The 20,000-nt window shown below is 43.9% G+C and overlaps 2 protein-coding genes across 2 annotated transcripts; one reads left to right on the forward strand and one right to left on the reverse strand.

Moving 5' to 3' along the window:
* The first annotated feature begins 6,341 nt into the window (after positions 1-6,341).
* On the forward strand, positions 6,342-17,014 carry LOC104619723 (epoxide hydrolase 1-like). Its single transcript, XM_010285710.1, has 10 exons — positions 6,342-6,419; positions 7,772-7,795; positions 8,700-8,913; positions 9,700-9,880; positions 10,676-10,906; positions 11,305-11,434; positions 12,392-12,606; positions 15,231-15,339; positions 15,659-15,784; positions 16,724-17,014. The coding sequence occupies exons 1-10, from the start codon at positions 6,391-6,393 to the stop codon at positions 16,923-16,925; spliced, it is 1,461 nt and encodes a 486-aa protein (XP_010284012.1). The 5' UTR covers positions 6,342-6,390; the 3' UTR covers positions 16,926-17,014.
* A 1,848-nt stretch (positions 17,015-18,862) lies between these two features.
* Positions 18,863-19,393, reverse strand: MAD2L1BP (MAD2L1 binding protein; the record flags this gene model as incomplete). Its single annotated transcript, XM_010285711.1, has 1 exon — positions 18,863-19,393. A coding segment is annotated over one exon (531 nt), but the record flags the coding sequence as incomplete, so codon positions are not given.
* Positions 19,394-20,000: the final 607 nt, after the last annotated feature.

The raw sequence follows: 20,000 nt of genomic DNA on the forward strand, positions 1-20,000 counted from the left end.
CTGTATTTTGCAAATACGTGTAGGAAATGAGGCTTCATTAGTTCCACTGCTTGTGGAACTGCTTATTAATCTTTGGCAAGGACTCATCCTGCAAGCTGTTGTTGCCAAGTTTTCTTAATAGCCACTTGCAAAGGGCTTTATCCTTGTACCTTTGGGAAGGGCCAGTCAGTTATGTATGCTGGGATTTTGCTTAGATAAGTCCTTCCAAGAATGCTGAAAAGCTGGAGGAGAGAAAAAAATTATACTTACAGACTTGTTGATAGTCTTGTTTACCATATTTAGACCAATATCTTAAAATACAGTATCTAATTATTTTTCCAGCTGTATTTGTGGGTCCTCTTATAAGGCTCAAGGTCCATAGTGCTATTTTCTTTAGAATAGATGTCTGCAGTGCTGTTATTACATTATACCCAAACACCCTTGCTTTTCCAGACTAGCTGTTTTTAATGAAAAAATGAAAATCATATGTTAGAAGTTCAGCTGATTCAGTCTTCATTTTCTTAACGCCTCTGGACCTGAAGAGTTTCTTCATGTTACTGTTGTTGTTGTTGTTATACAATGTAGGCAGAACAACTAATAATGGACAGTAGGAAAAAACATAGAGAAATTAATTCAGAAAGGAGGCTGCAGAAATATTTCCAAATAGCTAGTGCAGTTCCTAAAGAGGGAAGAAATAATGCACAGGATCAGAGCAGAAAACTTTCCAAAATTTCCAGTGAACTGAACACATCATGAGACCAATTTCTCAAAAAACACATCTCCTCTTGCACATTTCTTCAGACCTGCGAAGGGGGGTTCACACGCTGCAGCAGCCCCTTGGCTGCCTCCCATATCAATCATGGGAGCTCTGTGGGTGGCTGATGTCTCTGCAAAACCCATGCTTAAATTTGGAATTCTCCTTTTCCTTCTGAAGCCCTTCTTTGTAAGAGGTTTGCCTAGCTTCAGGAAGTTGGCTATGCAGAGCTATGGCAGACCAACGGGCCAGAGACAATCTGCCTCGCTCCTGCAATGCACCTACCCCTCACAGCTGCTGAGCAGTGATGTCCACCAAAAGCAAGTCCAGGCGTTTGCCAGGGTAAGGATGGAGTAAAGGAACTTGGGATCTGGCCCATGATAATGGTTAGCATTACAGAATCCACAGCAGAGGCTGTTGTTATTGAGAGGATGGAGATCATACTCTGCCATTTCTTTTTGCCTCTGCCAAACATGATAATTGCATTTTTAGAAATTTTTTTTGTTAAACAAAATAAATTATTGAGTACAGACCTCCTACACATAGTGATTTATCTTCAACCCTTTATTGAAGATGAGGCCTTTGCTTCTGCTGCCAATGCTTTTGTCACTACACTAATGACAAATTACCCAGGATATTCTTTTCCATAAGATATTTATATCTATATTGTCCTGCAGATCTTAAGACTGCTCCCTCCCTCAAGTGTCTTTGGTCAGTTGCATAATTTTTTTTCTAATGATTCTTGCTTTCTTTGTAAGATGGTAATTTTACAATAGCTTAGAGCAACAGTTGCAGGAGCTACACAATGCACTCCTAAGATTGTAAGTCAACAAAAATGGCATAACTGACCAGGGTTTTAAAGCTGTATCTGTACTGATTGTATGGAGTTTCCTTCTGTACAAGAAATTCCTCTTGTCCAGGATGCTGGTAATGTGGCTTAGTTGAGCCAAGCCTGCAAGCCTCCACCACACTCACTTACCAAACCACCAGCAACGTGTCCAAGCTGAACAGGGCTCTGTCTCACATTACACTCCAGGATTAACACTCCTAGTGCGCAGCACAGCAGGACCCATATCCCAGAGCACAGAAGGGACCAGTACGCCCGCCTTTCTGTGCATGTCCGGGTGCACATCCGGGCTCTGAGCATAAGCTCCCAGCGCCTGCTGCCTGCCTCCCATCACCAATATCCCCTAGATTATCCCCAGGGTATCAGTGACCTAAATCCACTGTTTTGGACTTGAAAGTTGCTTTTGTTTTTAGTGTTGCCGAGTCTCTAAAACCAGCACACATAACAAACTGCCTGTTTCCAAGCAGCTGTTGTGTAACTTCGCTCCCCATCCCCAGAGATGTTGCTTGCCATTCATTTAATGGGCTCAGTTTCACTGGGAAGTGCCCAGGGAACCTCTTAACTCCCTAATGAGCAACAGAAGGAACCAGTCCTTGCTGGAGGTAGCAGTGAAACATTTGTGAGGTCTTCTGAGAATAAGGGAGGCAGAGAAGGGGCCATTTCCAGCTGGGAAAACAGTAACTTTTATTCAGCGTACAGTACAGAGCAGAGGACTAAAGAGAAGGTATGGGGGGAAGGTACTTGCAGAAGATGATGATGATGGTCTTTCTAGGCAAAAAAACAGCATTTGTGAGGGGGGATAGGACAGATTATCCCTGGCCCTCCCAAGTAGTTCATAGCTCCTGCAATCTGGTTTTTATATAGGATACCATGGAGCAGCACAGAGGCCTCGTGGGCTCGCTGCCAGTGGAGGCAGGAGCAAGGTGTTGCTGCCATCTGTTCTCAGATGTTTGAGCCGGCTCTTGTTAATAAGATTCAGGAATTAACAGCTTGGAAGCGCTTAGGAACTCAGTGTTTCCTCCAGGGACGTGATCACTCTGGCTGAGCACAGAGCCTGCCATTCAGCGCTGGCATAGATTTTGGTGCAAAACAAATCTCCTACCAACCAGCAGAATGTCCTGAGACCTCACTGGGAAGGTGGAAACTTTGCCTGTCCATTGCAGGTAGAGTGATGTGCTTGGGGCTATCCCTTAACACCCAGGTCACAGCTCTCAGATTTTTCCCACGCGGTCCCATTTCTGGGCAGTGCTTTTTTCATACAATACCTATTGAGAAGAGTTGTGTGTGCATAGACAGTTGCAGCTTGGGCCTATTGGGCCATGGGGACCATTCCCCTTCAGAAGTCATGCAGGGAAATACAGCATTTGGTATCTTTGACCTGTGGGAGCAAAGATCTAGTGAAGCAAAAGAAAGCCTTGTTAGCATTAAGGACCTTCCTTAAAATAAAAGGAAGAAGGTAAAGTTCAAAGGTAGAGTGATACCATGGGGCAAGCAGGGTTGCGGGAGACTGGAGGAATACAAGGGAGATCTGAAGCTTCCAGGTACTGCCCTGTCCTGCAACATCACCAGCCAGCAGCTCACCAGTAGCAGCCATTGACCAAATAAAAAGGAGAGAGCTGGTCCCTGGTATAAGTCAGGAGACCATATTCATCAAGATCCCCTGTTACTGAGCACCGTTTGCTATCTAGTAATATTCTTAAGACCATGAACCTGATTTTGTGCATACAAAATGAAAATTACGCAGCAAAGCCTTCAGACTGTAAATGAAGGGCAGAGCATTACAGCTGGGGCCATAAATCCCAGCAAGGGGCTTGCAATGGCTCTAAAGGGCAGAATAATCATTTCCAAGTTGCCACAGCATTTCAAGCTATAAAAAAGCTGTATTCAAAGCTTCTGTGCTCCACTCTTACCTCTGTTCACTAGGTCATTTCATAACCAGAAGTCACCACCTTTCCTCCCCGTGTCTCGGGTTTTGGTATTAGTAGTATTTATGAGGCTTGGATTATGATTATATGCAATGGGCAATGAGAAAAAAGCAGAAAGTCCACAATAGAAAAAAAAGCCCAAACAGAAAAAAAAAGTGGTATTAGGTGTACTGTGAGGTCCTGTTTCCTGCCAGAGTGTACCCAGTATTTGCAGAACTGCTGCTTGGCCTTCGGGTGCTTTCTCCAGCAGCAGGTCACACTACACCATCATTAGTGAATGGGCCTGGGAGAGCCAGCAGGTTATGTTGTGTTTGGCTCTTCCTGCTTGTATCCAGCTGCTAAACCAGCTGAAAAAATATGTTACGGTAACATTTCCATGTGCGCGTTTTCTATCGTTGCTGCAGGGGTCATCCTGTAATTCAGTGGCAAAAGCAAGACAAAAACATAGGAAAACAAGCTCTCTGTTAGTATGTGATTTGTGTAATGGAAATGTATTAAATCTCTTTATAAAATTATACCAGTCGTAAAGGGACTGTGGGATGACAGCAGTTGGAAGTTTAGACAGAGGCGCAATAGTGAGATACAGTATATCAAATATTATTCTCTCTCTTTTTTTTCTCCCATGCCAGAGCAGCAGCTGAACCAGCAAAATCACAGCACTGGGACAGAGGCAGAAAGCTTTGCAATGCTCCAAGAAGGCTTTTTAAAAACGGGTGTGCTAAGACATCTGTCATTAAGGTTAAGGAATCCTGCCCCAGTGCAGACACTTTTGCAGGTCTTTTCTTGTGGGATTCCCCTTTCCACTTACGGGACATGCATCAAAATCTTGTGGGAAGCAGCCGTTGTTGACTCCAGGAAGAACTTTCTGCCTGGAATTGTGCATTTCGGCCACTAGAGGTTGTGAGAGAGAAGGGAAAAACCTTGTTTTCCACGAACAAGGGGCTGCAGCATCCCAGGGCAGGGGACTTCCTCTGGGACCCTTTGATACCTGCCCACCAGCACTCACACAAAACTCCTGCACATACCCTGCATTTCAGTAGACGGAATCTTGGCATCTCAGCTGTTTCAGATTTATCAGTGGGGGTCTGTTGCCTTTTAGATCCACGGTATTAATGGCCTTGGTGTGTCCCCTTATATCTTAAGCAAAAGCTGTTCTGATTCTTCCAAATCTTTTAGACAGAGTGCAGCAACTTGCATATTTTCTCTGCAGCTTTAACTAGCTCTGCTGGCTCTTCCCACATTCCTGGTATAGATAATTTCACTCTCAGATATTTAAGCCAGTCCTTCCTCCACCAGCTTCTGTGCTTTTTCAAAGTGCTAGGTAAGAAATAGAAATTCTCTAAGGTCTCTTTTGTCTCCTGGAGACATCACAGCCTGTTGTACCTCAGTCTGGCACCTTACAGGGTCCTCAACTACCTTCCACAAGGGTTGTAATTCTTGTTGCTAATAATTCTCTAGTCTTCTGACTATAGTCCCCTCTGCAATCAGGGATACCATCTTCCAAAAGGCCTCCAGAGACCTGGTTTTTGCGTTGGAAACAGGACCTTAAAGCTGTGATTCTGTGTGTAATGCCAGAAGGACATAACCAGAAATAGCTACGTTGTAGCCATAAAATGAATTTCAACCAAATGAAGGATTTACAAGCTTTTCTTCCTGATGGCTTTTTGATGGCACAGTGGCTACATATGAACTTACAGCAATGTGAGATTAATCACCACAGATCTTACTTGTGATGGTACTTCACTTTGAGCATTGCATGGAGGTAGGAATCATTTCCTCTGACTGTGAAATGTAGCTATTCCTGGAGTGAAGCACAGCAAGGACACTGTACAACAATTTAGGAAGGAGCACCCTTTATCCAGTAAGATTTTACTGACCATGAGGGAGATGACATTTAGTTCCCTGAGCTAAAACAAAGCATTGATTTCTGTGGAAGATGAAAACTTTAACTTTTTTTTTTGTTTTGGCTGCTGCAAATCACAGATACACATGGAATAGAGCCACATCATACAGAGGTTGGAAGGGACACCTGGAGGTTAGCTCATCCTACCTCCTGCTCAGAGCAGCTCCAGGCAGGTCAGGTTTCTCAGCACCTTGTTCCTGTCAAATTTGGAATGCCTCCAAGGATGGAGATCCCACATCCTCTCTGGGCCCTTGTCCCAGTGTCTGAATACCTCCACGGTGAACGTTTCTCCTAACATCTAACCAGAATTTCCCTTGTTGCAATTTGCATCCATTGCCTTTTGCCCTTCAGCTGTTGCTCCTCCAAGATGAGTCTGGGGCCATTTTTCCTATGCTCTCTTCTAGGTAGCTGTAGACAACAATCAGACTCCCCACTTTGCCCTTTCTTCTCCAAGCTGAACAAGCCCAGGTCTCTATGTGTCTCCTCATACACCACATGCTCCAGTCTGCTGGCAGCTTGGTGGCCTGACACCACCAAGGGTGGGCTCACTCCAATCTTTCCTCTACCAGCAAGGCCAGAACTGGACATGGCACTCCAGATATGGTCTCACAAGAGCTGAAAAGAGCGAAGGATCACTTCAATCAGCCTGCTGGCTAACATGCTTGCTATACAGCCCTGTATGCAGCTGGTCTTTGCTGCAAGGACACCTTGTTGACTCAGGCTAAGCTGAGGACCTCAGGCCAGACTCTAGAGAGTTGCTTTCTATGCATTTGGCACCCAGCCTGTGCTGGTGCACAGGTCTATTCCCTCCCTATGCAGGACTTTGCATTTGTCTCTCTTGAACTTAATTTGCAACTACACACTTAGGCAATAGGTGGCACTAATGGATGATGTAGCTTGCACTGTCACCGAGAGAGCCTGCCCAAGAGAAAGCCAGTGGGTTGCTTTGCTCAGAGCACCAGCCACGCGAGGAGGAGCAGACATGTGGCAGGAGATCCTTCCGAATGCCTGGTGAGATCCCCTCAGCGCCTGGAGGAGGGATCCCAAACAGGGCTCCCCGGGGTTGGGACGGGAGAAGGCCCTTGTGGGGTCTCCAGGCCATCAGAGTGTGGGAACGTGTAGCTGAGTTCTCCTGAATGTGAGCGGGGAGGAGGTTTTATCAGACTGAGCTTTGTTTTGTGTCGCACAGAGAGCTGCTTCTGGGACATACTTGCTCTGTTAGCAGTGCCAAGTTTGTGCTATTGCCATGATAACTGGTTTCATGCCTCTGACTCACTAAACTCCAGGATGTAAGTGTAGGGGGATATTATTACCTGTTGCATAAGCTGCTCAGCCTCCAGGGAGGTAGAAGCTGACGCTATTTGCTCTTAGGAGCCCTGTTCTTCCTTGACTGGGAGCAGTTCGAGGAGACAGCTCCTTAAAAATTGCATACAGGATGTCTCAGAGACCGTTACCAAATTGCCTTGGGGACTGCTAGGGTCCCCAGTACAGGCATCGCGTTCTGCATCACAGGCAGGAGCGGGAAACGATACTAGGTAAAAAGAAACAGCCAGCAGACTTGTTTTTTCACAGAGTTTCATGTCCTTTTTATCTTTTTTTGGCTCAAGGTATTGTAATTATGACACCAAACAGCTCCCTAATCTAGCTGCTTTCCACAAGGCAAAATAACAAGACTTTCTCTTGTCGCTTCTAATTTTGCTAGACTGTGCTTTTCTTGCAAGAGAATCTATCATCAGGCTGAAAGAGAACCAAACAGTCTGTTTACTTTTTCTTGCAGGCAGATGAGATCTAAAAGCTTGGTACCCAGTCAGGAATAGTTAGAAGTAGAAAAGGTATAGCAGCTCTCTGCTGTGAACTCTGAACACCCATAAACCTCTCTTCCTGCCAGCCCTGCAGCATGATGAGTACCACGTGGATGGCAGCAGAATAACCCTTGAGCTTGAAAGTTCCCTGCCAACGCTCTGTACCTATCACTACACAGCAATCGAAATAAACTATTTTCTTGGCTGAAGTAATACAGCCACTCGTAGGATGAAACATCACAAGGACACCTACCCAGTTGTTTAGTGCCTTTTATCTAAATTGTGCTGAAGGAGAGACTATTATGGCAACAAACTATCTAGCTAAAACACAGCCCAGAAACACTGTCTCTTCGTGCAGAGGCAATGATCTGAGCCCCTGTCTTTCTGTCCCATCCAAAAAGTAGGAAAAATAATGGCAGATGCTGCCAAGTGGCTAAATAGCTTGTGATCCTGTGGCTGGGCAGTAGTGATATTCTTTGCACGATCCCCAAGGGTTGGTACCATTCAGACAACACTATCAGACTATAAGGATGATTTTTTTTTTTCCCCCCCCTTTTGTAGGGAGAGCATCTTGTCACGAATCAGGTGAGTGAAATAACTGCTCTGTGCTGACGCCTCCACTTTTTACTAGCATCCTGGGTGGGGCACAGCATAGTCTCTTCCCTACCTTGTATGACAATAAAAAAATCTTCATTCACAGTCCCCTTGCAGCCCCCTCCAATAGCCCCAGACACCTCTACTAACCCCCAAGGGAAGCTGGAGAGCTTGAGGCACAGGTCAGAGGAACGAGAAGGTACACAACATTTAGGGCTGATTGTTCAAGTATTTGAACAGGTTTGAAACATGCTGCATGTCTGTTAAAACCAACTCTGGTGACTTAGCTCCCACACATCAAGAAAGTCTGAAACTTTGCTGTCTAGAACAGAAACAGGGGCATCAGACAAGCTGAGACCCTTACCCATGGAAAGCTATGGTGGGGGGCCAGTGTTGCCCTGAAAGATGATTGAATCTGTAGGGGATGTATGTGTAAAGCACTGCCAAGGGGGGGCACATCCAGCTCTCTCCAGCAGCTGAAGACCCTTGTCTCTGCTCCTCAGCCCATTCTGTCTGTGCAGTTTTTATTGCTTGAAGAACTCCATCTGCTACTATCCCATTCACTGTAGTACCTGCCTTAAAATAAACTGGCCCATATCCTATTGACCTTTGTCCGCCAGGGCACCCTGGTTCACAAGGAGAGAGACAAGGAAGCCTTGTGATAGCAAGTCCTGATCAGCAAGGACTTGAGATCCCTAAGAAGCACTGGCAGATGTAACCCTGCCCCAAATCTTGCCTGTGGTCTTCAAAAATAACAGAAATACCCAGAGCCTGCTGACTCCATGGGATACATAGCCATTTTTTGCTGTTCAGGCCCAACTGATGTGGATACAAGCCTCAGCATAGTCCCTTTACCCTTGACACTTCTGTTGAACACAATTTTATGCCTCCCCAGGTCTTTTGAATATTCTCAGAAGAATGCAGTCCTGGTCCCTGTGGCCGCTCTGGGGGTTGGAGGGATGCTGGTTTACTGGCTGAGGTCTAGACATAAGATCAAGACTATTGAAATGGGTGATGGATGGTGGGGCTCAGGTGGCAGACCCCTAAAAGGGAAAGAAGATGAAAGTATCCGTCCCTTCAAGATTGAAACGTCTGACAAAGAAATCGAGGTACTGGTGGCTGGGATGTAGGAATGGGCAGAAAGCTGTGAGGTGGAGCCAGTCTGTTACCCACCTTACTGCTTCGAGGTGATGTCTTTGGGGTGGCAGCAGTGCCAGTGCAGCTACCTAGCACCGTTAGTGATGGTCTGACTCACCACTCTTTATGAATGGAATTTGAGCTCAGATTCATTGCAATGCCCCATAAAGGCTTTCTGAGACCACAGACCCTCCATGCAACCTGGGGCTGCTCCTGTGGAAAGGCCGTGCTTCAAGCAGCAGACTTTGACAGTGGGTCTGCAGGTGGTGGAGCGGGGTGGGAGGGCATCAGGACAGCAGGTGGGACAGGACTGGGGGGCTTCCACAGAGGGAAGGGCTGGAAGGGTGAAGAGGGGTGGGGTCTTGACTGAGTCACAGCACCTCAGTCCCTACATGTCTGTCCCTAATTATCTGGCCAACTAGCAGTCAGCAGCTCAGGTTGAGCTTCTTTTTCTTCTCCCAGCCAGTGGTGCTGGCAAGCTCCTAGTGCCAAAAACTCTAAATGAGTTAGAAGCAAGGCAAGAGCAGGACCCAGTAATCCTAGGTGCCGTAGGGGAATTGGTAACCTATAGAAAAACATATTCCCCATATAAATGATTCAGAAGGTCATACAAAGTATGCCAGTGCTTCAGGAGGGCTCATGGTGTCCCAGATAGCGATACAAAAGCCGGCAGAGCCAGGAGAGTCCCTCTGTGCCTGCCCTGGCGTAGGGCATGCACAGGCAGCTGGCCAGCCTTTCAAGAGGGCTCCCGTCCGCAGGACCTGCACCATCGCCTGGAGCAGGCCCGCTATGCACTACCGCTGGAAGGGGCTGCCTTCCACTATGGCTTCAACTCCAGCTACCTGCGGAAGGTGGTGGCCTATTGGAGGAACCAGTTCGACTGGCGCAAGCAAGTGGACATCCTGAACAAATACTCCCATTTCCAAACCACCATTGAAGGTGAGGGAGTCTCTGTGACTTAGGCAGGTCTTGCTCTGAAATGCATGGAGAGGCGGCGGGGGGCGGGATTTAAGAGGTTACAATAAAGACAACAGTATGCATAACAGCTTAGTGATAGGAGTGAAATATCACTAGTGGAAGCTATATTATTAATAACCTTCTATAGATTAAGACCATTACACAGTGGCAATACGATTAGGTCTGCTTCAAGATGGTCTTCATCTGGCTCTGAACCTGTGCTAACTAATGATGAGGTTTTCTTCTGCTATTGCTTTGAAGCCATCTTTGAAAATTGCAAAATCTACCTAGACTCTGAGGCTAGGATTTCCCCCACCACCACTCAGTTTAGCCAGGTGAGGTTTGCCAGACTTTAGGTAAGTGGTCTGCAGGTTCACCTTCTATCTTGCACTTACTTTTCCATGTTTCTCTTTTTATCATCCACATATTTCCTAATTTTGTCATGTTTTTGCGCTTATCTTACCTGCATTATGCTATTCAGTTAAGTGCAGCTCTACTTACATACTGTGAGACCAGTTTCTCAGGAGGTGGATGCTCAAACTCCTGTGACCCCAATATCTGGGGCTGGGATCAATACCTCCAGCTGCATGTAAAAGTTGAGACATAGGTACAATACCAGGCATCTCTTTTCACTTAAGCATCTTCTTGCCATGGGTTGATTGTGTAACTTCTGCTATAAATGGTAATTACAGTTTTGCCACCCTCCTTCTTCAGAGTCCAGAGCAGAGACTGTGATGGAACCAGAGCTTTAATTTATCTGTCTTGGATGTGTGGCAGGGATCGATATCCATTTTATCCATGTGAAGCCCTCCTACATCCCTCATGGTCGAGCTGTTCAACCTCTGCTGATGGTCCACGGCTGGCCTGGCTCCTTCTATGAGTTCTACAAGATCATCCCTCTGCTCACGGACCCAGCTGGGCACAGCCTAAACGAGGGTGATGTGGTGTTTGAAGTCATCTGCCCATCCATCCCAGGCTATGGCTTCTCAGAGGCACCACACCAGAAAGGTAAGTGATGAAAAGGCTCTGCTGGAATCGCAAGTTTTTTGGAGTAACACTTCAGCCATCCCCAGGCCCCCTGGGCACTGCAGTTGGTGAATGCAAATGGTTGGGTCTGCACTGACACCAATGTGTCTGAGGCTCTGGGGCTGCCTGTGGTCATTTGGAAGGCAACAGTAGCTGGAAGCCAGGTCTGCTTTCCACTTTCTCCACTTTCCAATGAATTTCCACCATCTTGTGTTTGCTTTATCGCCAAAGAGTGAGGAAGGAGTGAGGCAGGGCAGCATAGCACATTGTGCCTTCACACAGCAGCACACTCACCTGCCTCTGTCAGGCCATGATCTTTGGCCAGGGTATGAACGCTAGGACAAACAGGTCTCCTGTACAGTGTTTGTCTTTACCTACAGGCTTTGATGCCATAGCAACTGCTCGGATATTTCATAAGCTGATGAACAGATTGGGCTTCAAGCAATACTACATACAGGGAGGGGACTGGGGATCTCGTATTACCACAAACATGGCCCAGATGTTGCCACAGTGAGTAGCCAAGGGAATCAGTGCAGAAACTGCCTCCTGTTCTTACACTATCTTCTGACTCCACAGTCCTGGTCCTGCCTTCTGTTTGCCCTGCCTCTCATCCCCTTCTGCTTTGTTGCCTCCAGGGACATCCCCACCCCTGTGCATTCGATTATATTCATATGCTTTGCATCAGTATTGGCCCAGTTCTCACGCTTCCTAAATTTCAGTGCTGCCTGGCTTCTCTTTCACTAGCTGTGGAAGTACATGCTGCTGCCTTTTGATTTGAGACAGATCATCATTCTAAATCCAGGAGGAGAGAAATCTACAGTCAGCAGGGAGAGAAGGAAGGAGCTCAACCTTTCAGTAGCTGAACAATACTATGAAGTATAGGACTTCCCTATCTAAAATGCAGAGCTGAGACTGATCAGAAAAGAAACATAATACCTTCCTTTAGAAGATGGCATCACAGCTCATTGTTTAGCATTTAATGAAAAGCAGGCACCACAGCATGCTTCAGTCAGAGAACAGATAAAGAGGGAAAGCTCTTAAAGCAGTTAGATTGCAGGCTGAGCAGCTCACTGTTCCCGACTGCAGTTGGGCTTCACAGCACCCAGAGCACTGTGGCCACATGTGATCAACTCAAGTTTTTCAGAAAATACCCAATGCACTCTGTTACCTATAGCGTAGAATGATATAAGAGCAACAGCCAGAGCTACCAGCATGGATATGCCACATCCAGAATCTGAATGCCTAAAGCTGACATCATACCAGTGGCATAGCTGGATGGAGATGGCATCAGCTGTACCATTTCTAACTCCCGTAATTATTTTTTTTGAACCATGAAGAACCTGAATGGCTTTATGTATTTTGCTCAGTGAAATACTTCTATCACAACTCGAGTCAGACTTATTTCCTAGAAAATCTGGAGACAGAAAATTGCTTGATTTAGCCACCTATTCATTAACTTAATTTTAGATCTGTGAAGGGGCTTCATCTGAATTTCGTCTTCGCCGGCAGACAAGGTTTGAGAAGGATGATTTCTGTAATGCTTGGGGCTTATGTACCATGGCTCGTAGGCCTCACTAAGGAAGATGTTCGACGTATGTACCCTTTCATCCAGAAGAATATATATGAATTTCTGCGAGAATCTGGATACTTACACATCCAGGCCACCAAACCAGACACTGCAGGTAATGAACCTTCTCTACATCACTATGAACATTGTATACTAACTGATTATGGCATATAAAAACTTATAGTTGAACAAAGGCCAACCATGTTTGAGAAGCAATGAGTTCTGGTGACTGAATGTAAGACATGGGGACAAGAATTGTGTAAAACGAAGTTAAAAGGAACAGCTTAAAAAAAGATGAAGAGTACAAATATCACTTTTCAAAGTCTTTTAAATAGCATGCCTCTTCTCTTGGGGAAAGAGCCGTTTGCAAAAAGCATCTTAAAGTAAAGCACATGGTCCTGAATTTGAAGTTTCTAGAAATAAATGTGGGTGAAAACAAGAAAAATATCATAAGCAAGTGCAATATGAAACTTGCAGAAAGGTAGACACAGACCTAACACCTGAAAATCCAGAAGCTTGACAGTTAGTGGGGCCTGTAAATAAGGAGCCTGAAGAAAGATACGGCCATCTCAGAAAAGCTAAATGAATATTTGCATCAGTCTGCACTAGCAAAGGTTAGGGGGTATTCCTGTATTGAAATAATCCCTCCTCAGGAAAGACAGTCAAGCTGTCTCAGACTGCTGTCAGATGTGGAGACCATAGAATGAATAGCACCCCACCCTGGCAATTCACTGAAAAAGAAGAAACTCAAACTGAAACGTCAACTAATGCCTAGTCTGTTGCTTGAACTGATCGCAACACCAAAGAAATAAAAGGAGACAAACAAGATACCAGGTTGGGTTTTTTTGTGTTTCTTTTTTTTTTTTTTTTTTTTTTTAAGAGCCAAACAGTAAAGGTAGCCCCAGAAAAACAAAGACCAGTATGTCTCATCTCTGATCAGAAAACTAAAAAAACTACTTTAAAGGGGAGAATTGATTTACAGGTGATAATATCACAGGGAAATCATGCTTCAGAAATCAGAGCTCTGGCAGAATCAGAGCGCTGTGGATCTAGTAATGGAACCTATTTCATTTCCAAAAAGTTTTGTTGAGATTCCTTGAACAATGTTCTTAAAGAAATTAAATTGCCTTAAGAAAAGGATTAAGTTCATGGATTAATAACTAGTTAACATGAGAATCCAAGCATAGGAATAAGTAAGCAAGTTCCAAGGGAGGGAAGAGTATCATAAAACTCTGTGCTGGCACCTGTACATTTCAACATGATCCTAATTTCTCCACAGATAAAAGTTAATGGTTAAGTGAAAATTTGACACCTATCCAGGGTTTGGTTTAATCTAAAGATAACTGCAGACAGTTGCAAAAACATTTAAGTGACTGGTTGATTAAACTGGCCAATAAAAACTGATGTCAGCATAGTCCAAAGCAATTTAAGCAGAGGAAGAAAATTACAATAGGCTCTAGTTTGACTGCTGCTGTGTGAAAGAATCCATAAGTCATAGATAGTTCTTTGAAACATGAGCTGGCTCAGAGTTTAAGAGACTCTTACAAACTCTTAAAGAAAGCAAAAAGAGACTAAGACAAAACATTAAATCCATGATATTCAGAATCTGTTGCACCCCTGTTCACCCTGTTTCATAAATATATCATAGACTCAGAAGAATACAGGAAGGGGAGAAAAGGAATACTGAAGTGACCGAGCAGCTTCCATACAAGCACTGTACATAGTCTAAGACTCTTCAGCCTGGAAAAAGAAGAGCAGGGATTTTGTAGCACACTAAAATTGTGACATGTAGAAAATGAAGGGGGGGGGGGGGAGCCTACTCAAGTCTCAAGAAATATCTACATTATCAGTTTAGTTCTCATTAGGCAGCTTTAGGCCCAGAAAATGCTCATCTCCAGATGGATCATGTGCTAGCTGGCACATTTTAGCCTGCTCTACCATTGCTGATCAAAGCATTTACATGGTTTCAACCTGTAGCAAATCACTCTAGGCCTGCCAGTGCAGGGAAACTGTTGTGCCAATGCACAAACTTTGCGTTAGCTATGTCCACTATTAACTTGAGACCGTGTTGTTCATCGAACAAACTACAAAGTCACTCAGTGCTAAAGTGACACTAAAATACACTTGAGATCAGGCGATACAGAGTATACTGTAAAAGTACAGCCTAGAGTACAGTACAGCATTTTTCCCAAAGCAAGCCTCTATCACTACTGAAGTAATCCCTATCCCTGTTTTACAGGTAAGAACACAGATATAATAAGCTGTGGACCTGCTGTGTTTATAATGTTTGTTACTGTTCCCCAAAGGCAAGAACAGGTAACAGATAAACAGTACTGCACTGTTTAAATTAGATAAAAGATGAACAGCACTCAGGGTCCTGGTCATCCATCCTAAGCAGGACAGTGCTCCCAAATAGTTTATCTGAAATTTATTTTGAGTGTAAATCCCTTTACAACTGAATTTGCTCCTTCTGCCACACATTACCAAAAAGCCAACAGGACTTTCTTAGCTCCTAGCTTCTTTTGTATAGAAATTACACAAGTTTATAGTGCTGCCAGCTGGAATTCCATTGGGGTGAATTTGTCAAGAATGAAGTACTACCAGGGCTAGTAAAATACAGACTCTCTACTGAATTCTCATAGAAAACTCTTAAAGTCTCTGAAAACCTAGTTTAACTTCCACTGAAGTATTGCAATGCCAGGCAACTGCAATAGCTTTCCTGTTCTTCTCCTGATTTAGGCTGCGGACTGAATGACTCCCCTGTGGGGCTTGCTGCATATATTTTGGAGAAATTCTCCACCTGGACAGATAAATCATTTCTGCATAAAGATGATGGAGGCTTGGAAAGGTAGGCAAACAGATGTTCTTCCATGAGAGGACTCATTAAAAGAATGAGTTATGGTAACTAATGAGGAGATAGGTAAAAGACTGGCAAGTCAAAGCTGAATTTTAAGGATGAAAGATTACAGATGACAAGTAGTAGTTTAAACTTATAGCAGACTGTTTGCAAACTACTGCTTCAGCACCAGGCAGTTTTGCTCTGGGCACATGGGTGCCGATTAATTTCCTGTGGAGACCAAGAACAACAGTTCTTTAGGGCATAAACCCAATACAGCATATTGAGAAACAGCTTCCAATGAAATTTCTTCATCTTTCTCTCTCAACAGCAAATACTCTCTTGATGAGCTTTTGACCAATGTGATGATTTATTGGGTGACATCCTCCATTGTGTCCTCAATGCGATTCTACAAAGAGAATATCTCCAAGGACCCTAGTCTAACTGCTGATGCCAGGTAATGAAGTGGCAGGTGCAAGACAGATTTGCAAATGAGGTTGAACCACATTTGCCTGTACAAACATTTAGATGACTTACAACAAATTTAACTAATTAAAAAAAAATCCAAGTTCTTATTTTCTTTCAATAAACATAGTTAAGGGTCACTTTTGACCCTATAATTCACACAAGGTGCCTTGTGGCCAAGACAATGCAGAAGACTTAAAAGTATATTCAGTCTTGTTTGTGTTCGAAATACGGGTCTATATACTTATTCACCAAACAAATGTAATCTCTGGCTCAGTTCAGTAAAAACAAGTCATGAGCATTTCTAAGAGAAGTTTAAACTGAATTAGGAAGGATATGGCTTACTGGTGGATAAACTAAGAACTAAAACTGTTAAGCACAAACTTGTGAAAACAACTTGGAGAGCCGTACTTGAAACCAAGCACCTTCTAACAGCTAGCTGCAAGATGACTATAAGAGAGGCTGACCAGGAAAATGCTGCTGAGCAGAATTCTCCAAGCAATTGATCATACAAATAGGAGAGTCGTCTTCTTTGTAGACTGAACTAGTTTACCTTTCAAGAGAGTCATTTGTTATGCTGGTACCATAAATGCTAAAGTAAACGCGAGAACTCATTTCTGACTTTCACAAGAGGTGTGGCATCTTGCCACATATCACAAAACTACAGAACAAGGCAAGCTTAAAAATCTGAAACATTTCAAGATCAAACTGTGTGCTAGTTGGCTCTACTTCACACATCTTTGGGTATAACGTTCTTAAACTCAAGGAGATACAAATACAAGTGAAGCTCTTCAGCAGAGCACAGATCACAAAATGGGTTAGCTGTGGTGAAACTCCTTTAGCTGACTGTGGCAGTTACCAGAGTCAGAAGGTTTTTATAGACTTTCCCCAGGACTTCTTTCCAAAAATGCAGTTAACTCATGTCTTCTAGGGTTGGAGTATATGTTCCCACAGGGATCGCAGCTTTTCCTCATGAGCTAGTACATACACCACATGCCTGGGCAAAGGAGATCTTCAAGAACATCATCACTTACTCTTACATGCCACGTGGGGGTCATTTTGCTGCCTTTGAGGAACCAAAGCTTTTGGCACAAGACATCATGCACTTTGTGAGAAAGGTGGAACAGCTGTGAACCTGCAGTTTAGACACATACATAGAATGGAAGCAAGCTGTTCTGCCACCAGCAGAACCTTTGAGGTATTAAATAAATCCAATGTAATCACATACAGAAGCCAGCATTTTATTTTGATAATGATTATAGTATTAAACTTTTTAATCACGCTCTTCATAAAAAAAAGCATCTTGTCTTCTTTCATTCCTGGCACCATATCATTGCTGCATTCATAGTTCAAGTACAACAGAATATGTAAACAGTTTAATGGAGTAACATTGCACTCATTTGGGGATGAGAGTAGAAAGGAACTGGCCCCTTGTTCTTCAGAACTAAGGCTTCTGTTCAAAAGCTTCTTTAAATACTTGAGTGCTAGCATTCTTAAATATGCATCACAAGCAGCTTTGGTGGAAGTGTAAAGGGTTTTGATCTGAGCACAAACACTCCTATGTTCATTCAAGAGACCTGCAATTACATATGGAAGTGGGCAGCTGCACATAAGGCAGCTTTCCTCATTCTAGGCATTCTTCCCCTAGAGCTAGCTTTAGCAGTTACTACACATTGTAAACGGTTGTTAATGGATAATAAGGCAGACAGCACTCCTAGTGTTCTCCAAGCTCAAAAATATCAACTTAATTTCCTCTTAGTTCTATAATCTCATTCCATTCCAAAAGGTCAAAGTTAAAATATGCACCAAGTGTAGAGGGTTACTTCAACCTTCACCCTCCTTTCAAAGGATTTTTACCATCCCATCATGTGATTTTTGCTAGCAAGAAACTGCAAGCAACCTCGTTACCAGTAGGCTCGAGATTCTCTTCAGATGGGAGAGCTATTTAGCTCATTACATTACAGATACATACCCAGCTGACTGAAGAGAACTCCAGCAGATACCTAGTTTTGACAGACAGTTCTCTAAGGGTTTCTCTCCCTCCCTGTCCCATTCTGCAATAGACACCAGGCCAGAAGAAAGGGCTCAAGTTCTACTTCCAGGTAATACATTCTGACTTAGAACAGGAATTTGACAAGTAAAGATAGTGCTGAACTTGATCACACTCCCCTCACCTCTTCTTCACATTTCAGAAACAGTTAAGAGTCTAAGACTTCTAAGAGGTTAAAGTAAGCAAGAAACTAACTTTGTTGTTGTTTTAAGCAAGAACAAACTAGCATATTGGGGCAGAAGTCCTAATTTTCTCTGAAGAGGATTAGAGCATAAACTGCTTACTTTTAACTGTATATCTGATTGTCAGGGCTGTTGCACTAAAGGTTAGTAAAAAAATAGGAAGATGTGGTTCCCTGCCTCCACAGGACTGCTCAACCCCTTTTCATCCCCAGTACAAGACAGTGCTAGGTACAAGACCTCCCAATTGCTGAGAAGGCCCACTCTTCAAATTAAGTAACTGAAATTGAGCTATGGGAAAATATAATTTTATCAAAGAGATGGGCAAACACTTGAGTACTCAAGCCTGATCAGACTGCAGGGAAAGGTCTGCTTTTAAAGGGATAGGGTAGGTATAAATAGTTATGGCCTATATAGTAAAGGCCAAGTGTATTCATGTACATTATCTAGAGTGCCAAACAACCAGCTAGTGTAGTAATTATTACCAGACAAATGGCTGCATTAAAACTCAGAAGAAAGACTGTATCCAGTATTTGCCAGTTCAATAAGTATGCAACAGGAAAGTTTTACTCCCAAAACACTAATTAATTTCCTGTGCCACAACTAGGGTCCCTAAAGAATCATTATATCTGTGTGCAACTGTGCCTTAAAGGGTATTGGCTTTCAACAACAATTCAGGAGATGAAGACAGGTGAACAGTCCAGCTACAGGAAGGTAGTAGATGCCCTGGAAAAAGAGATCCAGACAGACAAGAATATGCAGTTACATTTGATAAAGTTAGTATCACTTAAAGCAGCACCAAAAGTTATTCATATTCCATTAAAGTTCTACAGACCACAGATCATTCATGAAAGCCTTTGAGCGTCACGGGTGCTTGAAACCATACATAGTCCTCCCAAGTAGAAGTCATAAGCTGAGGAGGTGAAGCACTTATGTTGATGTTGCCATCACAGGACAAGTTAACTGTTAACTTCCTCCCTCGTGTTGGCACTTTATAGTTGAGCTTGGGCCGGAACCAATCAACACCACAATCGCGGTGTCCTTGGAGCATAACAACAGTGCCCATGACAGGGAGAGCCTTAAGTTCACTGAAGACATCCGCTACGAAAAGTGAGTGAAACAGCTTGCGAACACAGGATGCAGTTTTCAGACTCTTCTCAGCACTACCCTCGTAGATACCCTCCAAGTTGAGCTCATAGAGCTCCTTGGGGCTCATGACATTACCTCCAAGTAGAATAAGAACCCGAGGAACCAGTGTCAAACTAAACATTACTTCCAAGTGCTGGAGTACTCCTTCCAGCTCCATCAGCACCTGCTGGCACTTCTTGCTTGCCAGGTCCATGGAGGGTGGCTTCTTAATCACATCTCCATCCTGAAAAGCAAAACAAAACAAAAAGATTAGTACATTTCATTATTAGGGCATATTAGTCCTAATACACTCTTCAAAAAGCATGGCCCATCCCATCCCTGAAAATCAAGAAAGATTCAAAGGGTTTTATGCTCCTTTTAAGAGATATAGGTACCCACATATAGAATCAGGAGATTCAAGAGGAACACAAAAGGCTACTTTGTAGCTACTCAGTTTGAATCTGAATCACACTACTGGTGAATTCTCAGAAGAACTAGAAGCCCCATCTTTTGAAAAAACTCCAAAACCACTTAACTTTTTTTTTTTTTTAGAGTTGAGTAACAAACAAAACAGTGACATGCTTTGAGCAGAAAGTGGGGCAACAAGATATAGAGTAACGTGTTGAGACCTTTAGCCACCTAACCTAAACCTGGGGTTTTTTGGTTTTTTTATGAGGTTGTGGTAACATTTAAGGGTACAGCTATAACGAGCGCTCCACTTCAGAAACAGTCGACACATTAAAATACGAGTTACTGAGCTAGAATAGCCAGCCCACAGGCAAAAAGCAAACGCCGCAGCCCCTAGGCCCAGGGGTCTCTCCCGGCCGCACCCCCACGGCCCCGCTTACCTG

The sequence above is a fragment of the Phaethon lepturus genome, unplaced genomic scaffold, assembly GCF_000687285.1.
Source record: "Phaethon lepturus isolate BGI_N335 unplaced genomic scaffold, ASM68728v1 scaffold56124, whole genome shotgun sequence".
In the NCBI taxonomy this organism is placed as follows: Eukaryota; Metazoa; Chordata; class Aves; order Phaethontiformes; family Phaethontidae; genus Phaethon; species Phaethon lepturus.

What these genes read in the sequence shown, in the direction of transcription:
- LOC104619723 (XM_010285710.1), top strand. Translation starts at nt 6,391, where the DNA reads ATGTGGCAGGAGATCCTTCCGAATGCCTG. An exon ending in TTTCCAAACCACCATTGAAG is followed by an intron (nt 9,881 to 10,675) that starts GTGAGGGAGTCT and finishes GATGTGTGGCAG; the next exon opens with GGATCGATATCCATTTTATC. An exon ending in AGTCTAACTGCTGATGCCAG is followed by an intron (nt 15,785 to 16,723) that starts GTAATGAAGTGG and finishes CATGTCTTCTAG; the next exon opens with GGTTGGAGTATATGTTCCCA.